The sequence below is a fragment of the Marmota flaviventris genome, chromosome 10 (assembly GCF_047511675.1).
Source record: "Marmota flaviventris isolate mMarFla1 chromosome 10, mMarFla1.hap1, whole genome shotgun sequence".
Taxonomy (NCBI): domain Eukaryota; kingdom Metazoa; phylum Chordata; class Mammalia; order Rodentia; family Sciuridae; genus Marmota; species Marmota flaviventris.
Window position 1 is genome coordinate 30646966 of NC_092507.1, and position 15391 is coordinate 30662356.

Consider the following 15391-nt stretch of genomic DNA (forward strand, 5'->3'; position numbering starts at 1 on the left):
CTCCTGAAGTCCTCACTTGGCCTTTCCTTCCCAGTGACTGGATAGAGAAAGGGAGTAGAAAAGAGCCCTCTGGTGTCTCTTTTTATAAGAACAGAAAAGTCATTAGATCAGTGTCCCACACTTTATTTAATTTTAATTACTTCCATGAAGATACTATCTCTAGATAACAATCACATTGAGGGTTAGGTTTTCAACATAAATTTTGAAGGTCCACATTCAGTTCATAGCAGCTAGCAAGTCCCATAGTCTATTTTCTAAATTGTTATTTTTTGGAAGCTAATGGAGAAATGTACAGTATTTGAGGGGAGACAATCCAGCAATAAAACAGCATTAGAGTATAATAATTTCTATGGCAAATGTCTTTTTTTTTTTTTTTTTTTTTTTGGTACTGGGGATTGAACTCAGGGGCACTCGACCACTGAGCCCCATCCCCAGCCCTATTTTGTATTTTATTTAGAGACAGAGTCTCACTGAGTTTCCTAGTGCCTCTCTGTTGCTGAGGCTGGCTTTGAACTAGCAATCTTCCTGTCTCAGCCTCCTGAGCGGCTGGGATTTCAGGTGTGCGCCACTGCGCCAGACTTCTATGGTAAATATCTAAAAAGGGGGGGAAAACAAACGAAGTGTGTGAGTATAGTGCAGACTGCTCATCAAATGTTAGCAACGGTTACCCCTGTTAGCTGAGATTATAGGTTACCACTATTTTCCTGCTTTTGTGTTTTTTTTCTGACATTTCAGAAATGTAAGGAAGGCAATTAACGTGAGAACTTTTATTGAATGGTAGAACAGAAAGCTAGCTGGTTGTATTCTTTAAATAAAACACTGCAATACATTCAATTTTTAGCCTTTTTCCATATACATATTATTCAAGAACGTGGTATCCATGGAGTTTAACAAAAATGTGATGCCAGTCGTTATTTTTTGTCAAAAGCTGAAAGGTCCACGGTAGACACTTCGATGTGAACCCTCGGCAGCGGAAACAAGGTGCCCCTCCTTTCTTATGAGTGGGGCTGGCTTATTGGGTTCGCATTCTGGGTGTCCCAATAGAGCGGACCAGGGGCGGGGTGAGCACCCAGGCCCGATCTGGTGGAGGACGCCGGGAAGGACACGCGAGGCCACCGCGCAGGCGTATTGCGTTGGCCTCCCCGGAGCTACGCGGCACCGTGGGCGCACTGCGCGGAGTCCTGCTGGCTGCGGCCGAGAAGCGGGTGTGCTGTCCCGCCGGTGAGCGGGGGCACGGGGACGCTCCAGGGATTGGGGAGGGCAACGAGCCGTGAAGCCCCAGCAACTGCTCGCCGTCACCCTGTCGCGCGCGGTGCGCCCTGATGCCGCGTGGTTGACTCAAACCCAAGCTGCGAAAAGGTCCCTGCGCCGTTACCCACGAGCGCGGTGTAGCCTTTCGGTTAGGGAGGGAGAACCCGGATGGATCGTTTAAGTCATTTGCCTCAGTATAACCTCTTGGTTAGGGAGGGAGAACCCGGATGGAGCGTTGACGTCATTTGCCTCAGTGAAGGGAAGTAGCTGGGATTCACACCCAGATCCTTTGCGGTTCCAAATCGCGGACTGTTTTAAGCATAATCGTGCCTGTAACAAGGAATTGGGATCTTCATCTCTTTGTGCTTAGTGACACCTTCAGTTGTTTTGGACCATGTTTTTTTTTTTTTTTTTTTTTTAATCCACCAGTTCCTTCCATCTTTTCTGAATATTTTAGGATGATTTTGAAGTTTTAGAAGCTGATGGTATAACTGAGGCTTCTTGATACTTTGTTGACACTAATGTTTTTTGCTCAGCATCTCCAGGAGACTGTAGCGGGTGGGGTGGCTCAATAAATACCTGGAGCATCTAGCTGCCTGCTGAGACAGGTTAATCCAAGGTGGGGGATGTGTCTTGAGAGCCATTGACAAAAAAAGCCACACCCCAGATTCTGGTACTATATTTCCCCGCTGGTTCCTGAGACTGAGGACACGGAGGAGCAGGAGTTGGTTATTAGAGGAGGCTGGTACAGCTGTGAAACCCCCGGTCTGGGGTCCCAGCAGTTTCCTCATCAGAAAGTGGAAAAGCCCAGTCAGGACTGTGGATGAGGCAGAGTCCCTGGAAAAGGAGTGCAGAAGTCATCATGCCACAGCAGTTCCTGATCACCCTGCCCACCAAGGCCAGCACCTGGGTGAAGTTGCACCATCCAAGGAAGGCCAAGGAGGGGGCGCCCCTGTGGGAGGATGTGACTAAAATATTTGAAGCAGAAGGTGAGAATGGGGTGGGGGGGTGGGGAGGGAGGGAAGCATTCTCCTCCAGTGTGGGAAAGAAGGTAGAACCAGGGAGTAGAAGCATCTCTGGGGAGACAGCTGGGTGAAAAGTCTTGGGAGTTCTTGATAATGGGTGTGGGGTGGTCTAGGGTTTTCTGAAGTAGTAGAGGTCACTTCAGCCCAAAACCAATATTTCAGTGTCATGGCTGTGTATGTTACTTTTTTTTTTTTTTTTTTATCTTCACCACCCACTTGAAGAGCAGAATGGAGTTGGTAGTTAGGTCAGAAGCAGAAGGCAGCAGAGAACATACCTGGAGTATCTTGTGCTAGAAAACAAGGAAGAGCTTAAAGACTGGTGGACATATGTCCAAAGGTTGTGGGACCCAGGTTCAAGAGAATCCCAATGGACAAATTCTGGACAGTTTGTGTTCTTTATTGATTGTAATACCTCGAATAAATAAAAGTTCCACATGTTCTTTCTCTATCTTAGAATAGAGAAAGATGGCTGTTGCTGCAGCTCAGTGGCAAAGCACTTGCCTAGCACATGTGAGGCACTGGGTTTGATCCTTAGCACCACATAAAAATAAATAAATAAAATAAAGGCATGTTGTCCATCTACAACTACATTTTTTTTTTAAGTAGAGAAGAGAGAAGGGCTCATTTGCAAATATTGTAGGTGGTTAATACACTGATTTCTTACTTTGAAAATAGATTATTATGGCCAGGCATGGTGATGCACACCTGTAATCCCAGCTACTTGAGAGGAGAATCACAAGTGCAAGGCTAACCTTGCCAATTTAACAAGATCCTGTCTCAAAAAAATATATATTTTTTTTTAAAAAAGGGTTGGGGGATGTAGTTTAGTGATAAAGTGCTCCTGAGTTTAATTTCCAGTGCCACAAAAAACAAAGAGAAAGAAAATAAATTACTATGTGATTGAATGATGCATTTATCTTGCCTTTTACATCTTCAGTTGGTAAGGGGAAGCTATTTATAGAATTTTCTATAAAATCACTGTCAGTAATAACTAATATTTTATGGCAAATGAAATAATTGAAAGGTTGATAGGAAACAGATACTCACATGGTTTTAGAATATTACACCCTACAGATTACTTGCTAAATGTCAAGGAAAGATCATGGTTTTTCCAATGGTGAGGTCTGGTGGACACCATCTCAATCAAATATCCCAATAATGGAATAACTTGGCATTTTGTAGTTTATGGAAAATGCTATATATACACATAGTATCCACAAAAATATTTTGCTTGATCCTAAATTAAGCTTACAGATTGAACTTCTTGTTTACAGAAAATTTAGGGGAAGAAGAAGTAAAGTAAACCTTGAGAATGCAGTCAGACTGTTCTGGGCTCTTCAATAAAAGTCGGTGTCATGAAAATAGAAGTACCATTCTAGAGTGATAGATTAGAGGTAACTACCACTCTGAATGTTTGAACTCAATTAACTCCTGGATTGGGAAAAATCCAGAATAAAAGAAACTTTGGGAACAGTTGAGGGAATGTGAGTATGGACTGAATATGAATATGGATGATACTATGGAATTAACAGTAATTCCACAACAATGATTTTCTTAATTATGATACATGATATTATGGTTATACAAAGAATATTCTTATTTGAAATATTTAGAGTTGACGTATTATTGTTGGGAGCTGCCATGGATGCAGACACCTTCAAGTTCTGATGCCCTGGGGCCCTGACCAATTACTAATTTCATTGACTTGGGCATTGTCCCAACTTGGATAGCAAGCATGGCTCCAGGTGTAGGCATCACCTGCGGGGGTTGATCTACACTCATCTGTTCCTTTGTAATCCTGCCCCTTTGCCCTTTTGGGGATAGAATGTTCTATGGAACCTCCCCTTGTGTGTTCCCTATATAAGAATAAAGAATTCCAGTGGCTCTCTCTCTTTCCAAGGACCCTTAATGTCACAGAGCCAGCTCCAGATTATTGAAAAGGTAAGTCTGTGTGGTTGTGTGCTTTCTTTGTCATTTTCTTGAGTTATTGGAATAGTCAGATTTTGTGAACCCAGGATTAGGTTGCCAGCAAAGATAGATGGCGATATTATGACGTCTGCAACTTTGAAATGGTTCAGAAAAATACGGATAGCTAAATGACAAATCTTAATTATATGGGTGCCCACTATTCAGGATGTAAAGGTGTAGTAAAATTCAAGACAGTAATTCATGGACCTTAATTTATAGTTTGTACTTTAAAAAAAAATTTTTTTTGTAGTTGTAGACTGACAGCATGCATTTATTTTATTTATTTATTTTTTAGTTTTAAGTGGATACAATATTTTTATGTGGTGCTCAGGATCAAACCCAGTGCCTCACATGTGCTAGGCCAGCACTCTACCATTTGAGCCACACTCGCAGCCACTTATTTGTTTATTTTTATGTAGTGCTGAGAAGCAAACCCAGTGACTCATGCATGCCAAGCAAGTGCTGTGCCACTGGGCTGCACCCCCAGCCCAAATAGTTCGTATTTAAAAAAATTTTTTTTTAGTTGAAGATGGACATAATTTCTTGTTTTATTTATTTATTTTTATGTGGTACTGAGGATTGAACTGCTGTACACATTCCAGGAAAGTGCTCTACCACTGAGCTATAACCCCAGCCCCTATAGTTCATATTTTTTTGGGGGAGGGTGCTGGAGATTGAACTCAGGGATACTTGACCACTGAGCCATACCCCCAGCCCTATTTTTTATTTTATTTAGTTCATATTTTTAATACCTCAGTTTCAGCCTTTAATTCTCAAATTCTAGCATCTTGGCATGGTTTATTCTTAGCATTTTAGCAGAGAAAAAAATGAAGAAGGTCCAGTTTCTCCCCATATGCTCATACTTAATTGAGGGAAAGAAGCTTTTTTCTCATTAAGGGTGTCTGAGATAATTTCACTTGAACTGGGCCTGAAAGATATTCTAAGTTTTCACAAAGTATAGGATTTGGAGAAAAGTACTGAGCTGAGTCCTGTCCAAGTACGTTCAAGGAATGAACAGGATTGTGTGGGCAGGTGTGTCTAGTGGCTGAAAGATGGCAATTAGAAAAGGCTAACACTTGGAGAAGTAGTTATGGACTGGTTGTGAAGGGTTTTGAAGTTCACGGTGAAGTATCTATATTTTTCTTTCTTGTTGTGGGGAATCTCTGAGGATTTTTGAACAAAGGAGTGACCTGATATATCTGTTTTGGAACCAGCACTGACCCTTAATATCTAAGCAACACACTGCAGGTCCTCCTCATTAAGGAAGCTTGGGCTACTTTTGAGTTGCTCTTAATGTCTCTCTTTGTGAGTATATTAGGGGAGGAGCCCCATTCAATGAATCTGTGTGTGTAGTTTTTCTCCTTGGGGGATTTGGGAAGATGCCACCTTCATGGTTCTTTTCTTTCCCCAGCTCTGCCATCTCAGCAAGTTGATGAGTCCCAGGGAGAAAGTTGCCAGGATGAAATGACTCCTGGGCTCCTGACAGCAGGATCCCAGGTGAGCTGGAGATTCCTGCTGAGGATGAACTCAGGGCTTCATGTGTGCTAGGCAAGAACTCTCTCACTGAGCTACATCCCCTGCTGATCTCCAAACTTTGATTTTCTTTGACTCCATCTCTTGGATTTTTTTTGTAGCCTCTTCTTCCTCAGGAAACTTGGTGGCATCAGTTGATTCCTCTCTGGTATAACCCTCCTCATTAAACCTCTTGTTTTAAGCAGACCTCCAGTCATTTATCCAACAAATTTAAAAGTTGTGTTGAGGTGCATGTGAGAGTGGAAATATTGCCTTCAAAACTCAGAAACTATCTGGGAGAAAGACAAACATTAAATAAATAAAACATTGGATATTTTGAACAACATTTTGTTTTTTTATGTACTATGATTGAACTCAGGGGTGCTTTACCACTGAAATACATTCCCACTTCTTTTTGTTTTTTATTTTGAGACAGAGTCTTTCTAAGTTGCTGAGTATCTGGCTAAGTTGTCGAGGCTGGCCTCTAACTTGTGAGCTACCTGCCTCAGCCTCCCAAATCACTAGGATTACAGGCATGCATCACTGTGCCTGGCTCATTTTATTTTACTTTTTCTTTCTTTTTGTGGTGCTGGGGATTGAACCCAGGGCCTTGTGCATGCCAGGCAAGCACTCTACCAACTGAGCTATATCCCCAGCCCCCTTATTTTACTTTTAAACAGCCTTTAATTTTAAAAAAATATATTTATTTTAATTTTATTTTACTTACTTGCAGTCCTGGGATTGAACCTAGGACTTATTAGGCAAATACTTTACAACTGAGCTACACACCAGGTCCATTAAGTAACATTTTAAAAGAATCAGGTACCAGTATCCTTGGAAGTCACTCTTTAGTTGACCTTTAAGAGAAATTTTTGATCAAGCCCCTGGGGCACAAGTATAGCGAGAGAAGGAATGTGTTTCTACTCTATCCTTCGTAAGACTGAATATCAGAGAAGATACTGGTACTTTACAATCCATCTTTCCTTAGAAGGCAGAATTCATGCTCCCTCCTAAAATCTTCTGTTCTCTCATACTTTCCTTATTTAATAGAGAAATCTAACTAAGGATATTTTGCTCATTCTAAAGTATTCTTACTTTAGTCAGTTCTTTCAGCCCAACAAAGGTCCCTGTCTTGTGGCCTTAGCCCCCTTTGAACTCTCCTTTTCCCCAAATATTCCTGAATGGTTTTGTCCTTAATCTAAATTACTTTACATACCATTTTGTGGCCTTCTTAATATTTCATGAGTGTTTTCCTTTCAACCAAATTGCAACTTACATGCTTTGTGCTTTGATTTAAAATCTCCAACAGGGAATCAAACAATTATCAAGCAGGTATCCAGGAAAACTTGACTGGAATCTTTTTGCATCTAGACAAGGTCAGAACAACTTCCTGAACTCTGGCTTGAAAGGAATGTGTTTGATGTTCTAGGAACTGTTAACCTTCAAGGATGTATCTGTGGACTTCACTCAGGAGGAGTGGGGGCAACTGGCCCTTGATCACCAGAATCTCTACCGGGAAGTGATGCTGGAGAACTATGGGAACCTGGTCTCAGTGGGTAAGGATTGACTCCCCTTGTAAAATTTGTTCCCCTATTGGAAGAAAATTCTTATTTCCAAACTAAGGACTTTGCTTGGGTTTTTGATTCTGTACTAGAGATTTCTAGTACCTTCTGAACACCATGTCTGAATTGCTGTGGTCTTTTGCCTCACTGTTTCTATTCTATCCTTCATAAGACTGAATACCAGAGGGCTATTTTTTAAATTCTTGGGATGGTTCTTTGACCTCAACATGTACAGTCTTTTATCTCCGTTAGCAGGATATCAACTTTGCAAACCTGTTGTGATTTCCCAGTTGGAGAAAGGAGAAGAACCATGGCTGATGGAGAAAAAGGTTTCGGGAGGTTCATGTTCAGGTAAGGGTGAGGCAGGTAGGGCCTTGTGATGTTGTTGGACAGAAAATTTCCTGAAAGCCTTCTCCAGGCCATGGGGAGATGGTGCACACAAGAAAGCTTAATCTTCCACCTTTCACCCGCTTCCCACATATACATCTTTTTGCTAGTCTCTCTGGAGTCAGAGAAAAAGAGATGCCTTCTTGATCTTTCTCTTGACCTGATTTTGTAATCTTCCCTTGATCCAGTGTTCCAAGCCTTGCTCTGATCATAGCTTCTTTCCTTTGTATATCTGAAGTTCACAGGTCTCTTCTCATTAAACACAGCTCACTCAGTTCTGTCATTTTATCATTGGTTTCACTCTCTCAAAGATTTCATTTTATTTTATTTTTCTAATTCTTATCCTGTGATCAGAGCTTCAATTCTAATTCTCTTTTTAACTTATGACTCTTTGAGAAATCACCAGAGAATTCCTTCTTACCAATTCTAACAGCTTTTTTTTTTTTTTTTTTTTTTTTTGGTACTAGGAATTGAACTCAGGGGCACTCAACCACTGAGCCACATCCCCAGCCCTATTTTGTATTTTATTTAGAGACAGGGTCTCACTGAGTTGCTTAGCTCCTCACCATTGCTGAGGCTGGATTTGAACTCGAGATCCTTCTGTCTCAGCCTCCCCAGCCCCTGGAATTACAGGTGTGGACCATTGCACCTGGCAATTCTAATAGCTTTTAACAGTCTTCTTCAACATCTAAGAAAAGTAATGACGACAGGTTTTTACCACACTTGCCTCAGAAATCCCATACTACCTCCATCTTACAAATGAGGGAAAGAAGGCTGGTTAATAAATTTATACATCCAGGAGCAGTGGTGCATGCTTTAATCCCAGCAGCTTGGGAGACAGAGGCAAGGTATTTAGTGAGATCCTGTCTCAAAATAGAAAATAAAAAGGAATGGAGATATAGCTCAGTGGTAGAGTACCCCCAGAATTTAATCCCCAGTTCCTGGAGGGGAAAAAAAGAGAAATTTGTACCAATTAGTTAGTATTTGATCCCAGGATCTCCCACATTCTAGGCAGGTGCTTCACTACTGACTTACAGTTCCCAGTCTTTTCTTTTTTTGAGACAAAGTTTGATGTGATAACAGTGCATTTATATAGAGATGCTGTAAATGTCAAGCTATGTGGCTATGGAGTTCATATGGATGAACAAAACAGTGGTGAAAATAAGTCTCCCAAATACAGGCAAATACAGGCATGGAACTGAGAGCTGAAAATATCACAATGTATTTGTGGGAGTTTCCACAGAAATACAACAGCAGTATAAAAGACAAGATTGTGGCACAGATTATATCTGTGTTGACTGGACTTGCCTCAGATTTGGTTATCTTCTTACCTTCTGAGTAGCTGGAGGTATGCACCACCATGTCTGTCAGGAATCAATATTTTAATTCTAATCATCCTGACTCTACAGTTCTCATACCATTATTCTAGATGGCAGCATTAGGTTATATAGATTTCACCACTTGGTATCCTTTCCTTCACCAGGTAGATTAATAATTGTTTTCTACTCTCCCTCCTGTTGCTTTTTCAGTGGCTCTCATCAGTGTGTTTTGAAAGACAGATATGTAATTTCCTGCTTTGTTAAGATAGGCTAACCTACTATAACAAATAGACTTTAAAATTCCACAGCACATTTTGAGCCATTACCTCACATCAAAATTTTTTTTAATCATATACTGTTCTGAAGGAATTGGTTAGGTCAGTTGACAGTTTTATCTTGCAACTTGGAGACCAGGGTTACTTCTACTCTGTGGCGCCACCATCCCTGGGGTTTCCTCAGTATCTGCATGTAGCTAGCGTAGAATAGGAGCACAAAGGAGCTCATTTAGGAAGTTTAAATGGGCCAGCCTAGGGTGGTTCACATCCCTTTCCTCTCATTCACTTAGCAAAGGAGACCTTTGTTATCTCACTCAGTTTAATTCTAGGGAGATTGGGAGATATAATTTAGTTGTATGTCCAAAAATGGGGAGAACAGATTTCAGTGACTATCCATAGTCTGTGCCACAATCTCCAAGGAGCCTCTTGTCTTTTATACTACTGTTGTATTTCTGTGGAAACTCCCACAAATACATTGTGATTTTTTCAGCTCTCAGTTCCATGCTTGAATTTTCACCACTGCTTTGCTCATCCATATGAACTCCATAGCCACATAGTCTGACATTTATAGCATCTCTATACAGAAGCACTGATGTCACTTCAAACCCAGAAAATTAAAAAACAGAAATTGTCTTCTCTCCTAAACAGGTTTCTCATGCTGACTTACCCTGTTCTTTCAGTCTCTGAAAATCATGGTGTTAGCAAGAATGTATCGGGCTGAGGTTGCAGCACAGGGGTAGAGCTCTTGCCTAGCAAATGTGAAGCACTGGGTTCAATCCTCAGCACCACATAAAAATAAATAAAATAAAGATATTATATCCATCTACAAATTAAAAAAATTAAAAAAGAATATATCACATTTCTACTTAGGTTTGCCTTCATTCCCCATCCTTCTTCCTTGATATTACTTGTTAGTTTTGCTTCTACTTTTATTTATTTATTTAGTTTTAGATGGACACAATGCCTTTATTTTATTTATTTATTCTTATGTGGTGCTAAGGATCAAACCTAGTGCCTCATACATGCAAGACAAGTGTTCTGCCACTAAGCCACAATCCCATCCCTCTACTTTTATTTTTGATGTAGTGGTGAGTTTCATCATTTTATACCTGTATTATAATTTCTAGTTGGATTTGTTGATGTCTTATTTTCTTCTTTTGAATCATCTTGAATGTTACTACCAGATTTGGCCATGTAACTTATCACTTTTTTTCTATTATTTTCCCCCAATTGAATGCAGGGCACTTAACCACTGAGCCACATCCACAGCCCTTTTTATTTTGAGACAGGATCTCACTAAGTTGCTTAGAATCTCACTGTGTTTCTGAAGCTAATGTTGAACTTGGGATCCTCCGCCTCAGCATCCCAAATTGCTGGGATTACAGGCATGCACCTATGTTACTCCCTATTCCCTGAAATAAGGAATCTCAAAATCCTTGCTTGCCTTTTAATCCCATTCCAGAATTTATTCAGCTATACCTGAGCCCTTTTTATGTGTGATTGCTAAAGTGAGATTAGTCCTAGGGAATAATATTTATCTCTGGGCAGGAAATATTGATACTTTAGAATGGAAGGAACTAAAATTGGCATAGAGATGAAAGAGTAAATATCACAGAAAGTACCTCTCCCAAAAATGTTCCAGATATACTGTGGATAGAATAGATAGTTTTATCCTTATATAGAATTTTCTCACACATTGAGAAACCATTTTCTACTTCATAAGAGGTAGCAAAATTATAAAGACTGATCAAATTCAGGGAGTGAGGAGGTTAAGGGGCCTTTGTTTACTGAATGTACTCACAACAAGAGTTTCTCTGCAGAAAATCCAGTTGAATATGGCAAGAGTTTATAAGAATAAATGCATAGTAATGTAGATTGTGGTGTGACTTGTAATAGTGAAAAATTGGAGATAATCTAAATATTTTTAGTGGGAAAAGTTAAATTATCATTTGTCCTTACTGTAGAAGGCAGTGCAGTTGTTAGAATGAGAAAAGTCTAAACATGAAGACATAAATGGAGGCTCATAGATATAGTTGAATTAATAAAGCAAAACAAGAAATTGGAGTTTATCTCAGTGGTAGAGCAGTTGGCTAGCTTGTATGAAGTTCTGTGTTCAATCCCCAGCACCACAACAAAATAAATGCAGACCTGTGTATATATACCAAGATCCTTTTTCTGTACAAATATGTATGTGAAACCATGTATACAGAAATGTATACATTTACACAGACATAGCTGGGAAATGTGTGTATACATTCTCAAATCCTAAGACATGGGGAATCTCATCTCAGGAGGAGGCCAACCCCATTTTTAATCAATACATTGACTAAATAATAAGCCACTTCTTTGTTACTAATATAATATTTTATGTAATTATCTAATACATAATATATATGATAACAATTAATTATATGAAACATACATTTCACATATATTGTAATGTTTAAAAAGTGTGATTGTCATGTTTAAAAAGTGTGAGAGAGAGACTTGTTTTGTGGTTGTGGGGAATGAACCCAGAGTATTGTACATGCTAGGCAAACACACTACCACTGAGCTATATCTCCAACTAGAATTTTTTTAAAAGTACTTTTCTCTTAAAGAATTTTTTTCTTAGAAATATGGTGTTAGAATCCTGCTTTTCTGTGGCTGGGGTTGTGGCTCAGTGGTAGAGCTCTTGCCTAGCACATGTGAGGCCCTGGGTTTGCTCCTCAGCACTACATATAAATAAATAAAAGTGTTGTGACCTACAAAAAATATTTTTAAAAAATCTTGTTTCTCATATATATATATGAGAATATATGTGTGTGTATACACACACACATATATTCATACACACACCCTCACACACACATATAGTAAATGGACAAAATACCTTTATTTTGTTTATTTATATGTGGTGCTGAGGAGCAAACACAGTGCCTTACACATACTAGGTGAGTACTCCACTGCTGAGCTACAACCCAACCCTAGAATTCTGTATTTCTTAATCATATTTTAAAATATTTGCCCTTATTTTCTTGGTTTATTCCCTTTAGCAATTCACATGGATGAGCTCCTCGTTGGTTTTCAAAGCTTCTTTCCTCTTACCGTTTCTTCATTTGCTTTCATATCAGCTCTTTAGGTGGCAGGATCACTTTGAAGACAGTCCAAGCCTTCTGTAGCTAGTATGTATATTTTCCCATCTGTTCTCATTGTGGCAATTTAACAGTAAGTATGGATCATTTTTATGTTTGGCTTTCTTTCAGACTTGGAGAGTAAAACAGAAACCAAAGAATCAACCTTAAAGAATGAAATTTCATGGGAAGAATTACATTCTGGGCTGATAAAGGAAAGGTCCACAAGGAGAAGCACCTTGTATTCTACATTGGGAAGAGTCTCAAAATGTGATAAATTAGAAAGTTACCTGGAAAACCAAGGTAGATCACCTGAGGGGCCAATCCCCTCAATCCATAAGAAAATTCTCACTCAAGAGAAAAGCCAAGAATCTAAGCAATTTGACAAAAAAGTTAATTTTAGCTCAAAAATTACCCCAGGACTAGCAGGTTCTTCAAGAACAAAAGACCATAAAAATGACACACCTGGAAAGAGAAACAAATGCAATTTAGATTTGATTAATCATTCAAGGAGTTATACAAAAATGAAAACCTTTGAATGTAACATTTGTGAAAAAAATTTCAAACAACTCATTCATCTTACTGAACATATGAGAATTCATACCGGAGAGAAACCTTTCAGATGTAAGGAATGTGGAAAAGCCTTTAGCCAAAGTTCATCCCTTATTCCCCATCAAAGAATCCATACTGGTGAGAAGCCCTATGAATGTAAGGAATGTGGGAAAACCTTTAGACATCCTTCATCCCTTACTCAACATGTTAGAATTCATACTGAAGAGAAGCCCTATGAATGTGAGATATGTGAGAAAGCCTTCAGCCAGAGCATTGGACTGATCCAGCATCTGAGAACTCATGTTAGAGAGAAACTATTTACCTGCAAAGACTGTGGAAAAGCATTTTTCCAGATTAGACACTTGAGGCAACATGAGATTATTCATACTGGGGTGAAACCCTATATTTGTAATGTATGCAATAAAAACTTCAGCCATAGCACATACCTAACTCAGCATCAGAGAACTCATACTGGAGAAAGACCGTATAAGTGCAAGGAATGTGGGAAAGCCTTTAGTCAGAGAATACATCTTTCCATTCATCAGAGAGTTCATACTGGAGTGAAACCTTATGAGTGCAGTCACTGTGGGAAAGCCTTTAGGCATGACTCATCCTTTGCTAAACATCAGAGAATTCATACTGGAGAAAAACCTTATGACTGTAATGAGTGTGGGAAAGCCTTCAGTTGTAGTTCTTCACTTATTAGACACTGCAAAACACATTTAAGAAATTCCTTCGGCAATGATACATGAAGTATATGCAGCATTAGAGAAACCATATTGGAACAAAAGCCTCTAAATCAATGGTTTCCTAACCTTTAGATTTTAAGAACGATTATGTTTTATTATTTCCTCACAATACTTCAGAATTGAATGATTGGATAAATGTTACCAACTGCTAATTTTACTGTCTTAAAATTAACAACTTATTATCAGCATTGTTTCAGAAAAGGGAATTTTAATATTTAAAAATGTAGAAAAGATGTAATTATGATAAATAGCCCATTATACTGAATTAACACTATGAAAATCTGCCAAAGTTGTCTTTACTTTTTACCTTTCACTATGGACAAATGAAAATTTCATGGCAGGTCAGTGATCTGGGGATTGACCATTGAGAATCACTGTTTTAAATATCCCTTTAACAAATCAGAATAAAATATAGCACAAACTTTTATTCTATTCTTTTACATAGCTATAAGATGTATACTGAAAGTGTTGGTCATAGAAATAAAGGGAGCTTTCTAGAATTGATGTAAAACCACTATCATGAGATACTTATGCATATTGTTGTTTTTTTTTTCCTGTAGACCAAGAATTGGCAATTTTTTTTTCTGTAAAAGGCTACATGGTAGATGTGTTTAGGTGTGGCTATATGGCTTCTGAAAGAACTATTACACTCTGCCATTTTGCACAAAAACAGCCTGAGATTATATAAACTGGAACATCTGAACCTTTATATTTCTTTTTATTTTAATTTTTTTGTAGTTGTAGATGGACAGAATGCCTTTATTTTATTTATTTATTTTTTATGTGTTGCTAGGGATCGAACCCTTTACCTCACACATACTAGGCAAGTGCTCTTCCACTGAGCTACAGCCTCATCCCTGAACCTGTGTATTTCTGTTAGGTATATATCTAGGGCTGGAATTGCTAAGTCAAAATTTAGCTTTGGTAGATACTGCCAAATATATTTCCCCCCAAATTTTCTAGAAGTGTCTGAAAATCTGTTTTTTAATTTTAATCTGAGTTAATTTATCAGTTTTTCCCATTTAGTAAGTCTATGCCTACTTTAAGGTCATGAAAACATTCTCCTACTTTCTTCTAAAAGTTTTTTTTTTTGTTGTTTTACCCATTATTTTGGTTTAGATATGAGGTGTCCCTCCAAAACTCATTCATTAGATAATACAAGAAAGTTTTGAGGTGAAATGGTTGGGTTATGAAAGCCTTAAACTAATCAGTGCATTAATCCATGATAGGAATTAACTGCGTGGTAACTATAGGCAGGTAGGGTGGGAATGAAGGATATGGGTCACAGAGGGTGTGGTTGGAGAGCTGAGCTCTTTCTCTGTGCTTCTTGGTATCATGTCCTGAACTGCTTTCTTCCACCATGATGTTCTGCTCATCTCCACTCCAAAACAATGGAGTCGGCCATTTGTGGACTGAGATATCTGAAACCATGAACACCAAATAAACTTTTCCTCCTCTAAAATTGTTCTGGTCAGGGCTGGGGCTATGGCTGAGTGGTAGTGCACTTGCCTGGCATATGTGAGGCTCTGGGTTTGATTCTTGGCAACATATATAAATAAATAAAATAAAAGTCTATTTACAACTAAAAGAAATTTTTAAAAAATTGTTCTAGGGCTGTGGTTGTGGCTTAATGGTAGAGCCCTCGCCTAGCATGCATGAGGCACTGGGTTCATCCTCA

At 39.0% G+C, this 15391-nt stretch overlaps 1 protein-coding gene across 3 annotated transcripts; it reads left to right on the plus strand.

Moving 5' to 3' along the window:
• The first annotated feature begins 1397 nt into the window (after positions 1-1397).
• On the plus strand, positions 1398-14185 carry Zfp69b (ZFP69 zinc finger protein B). Of its 3 annotated transcripts, none has more exons than XM_027937605.2 (5): positions 1398-2240; positions 5656-5741; positions 7186-7312; positions 7571-7669; positions 12545-14185. In XM_027937605.2, the coding sequence occupies exons 1-5, from the start codon at positions 2075-2077 to the stop codon at positions 13714-13716; spliced, it is 1650 nt and encodes a 549-aa protein (XP_027793406.1). In that variant the 5' UTR covers positions 1398-2074; the 3' UTR covers positions 13717-14185. The 3 variants fall into 3 exon arrangements, with proteins under 3 accessions (XP_027793406.1, XP_071473829.1, XP_071473830.1); XM_071617728.1 differs by having other exon boundaries at positions 7574-7669; XM_071617729.1 differs by lacking the exon at positions 1398-2240 and having other exon boundaries at positions 5369-5741.
• Positions 14186-15391: the final 1206 nt, after the last annotated feature.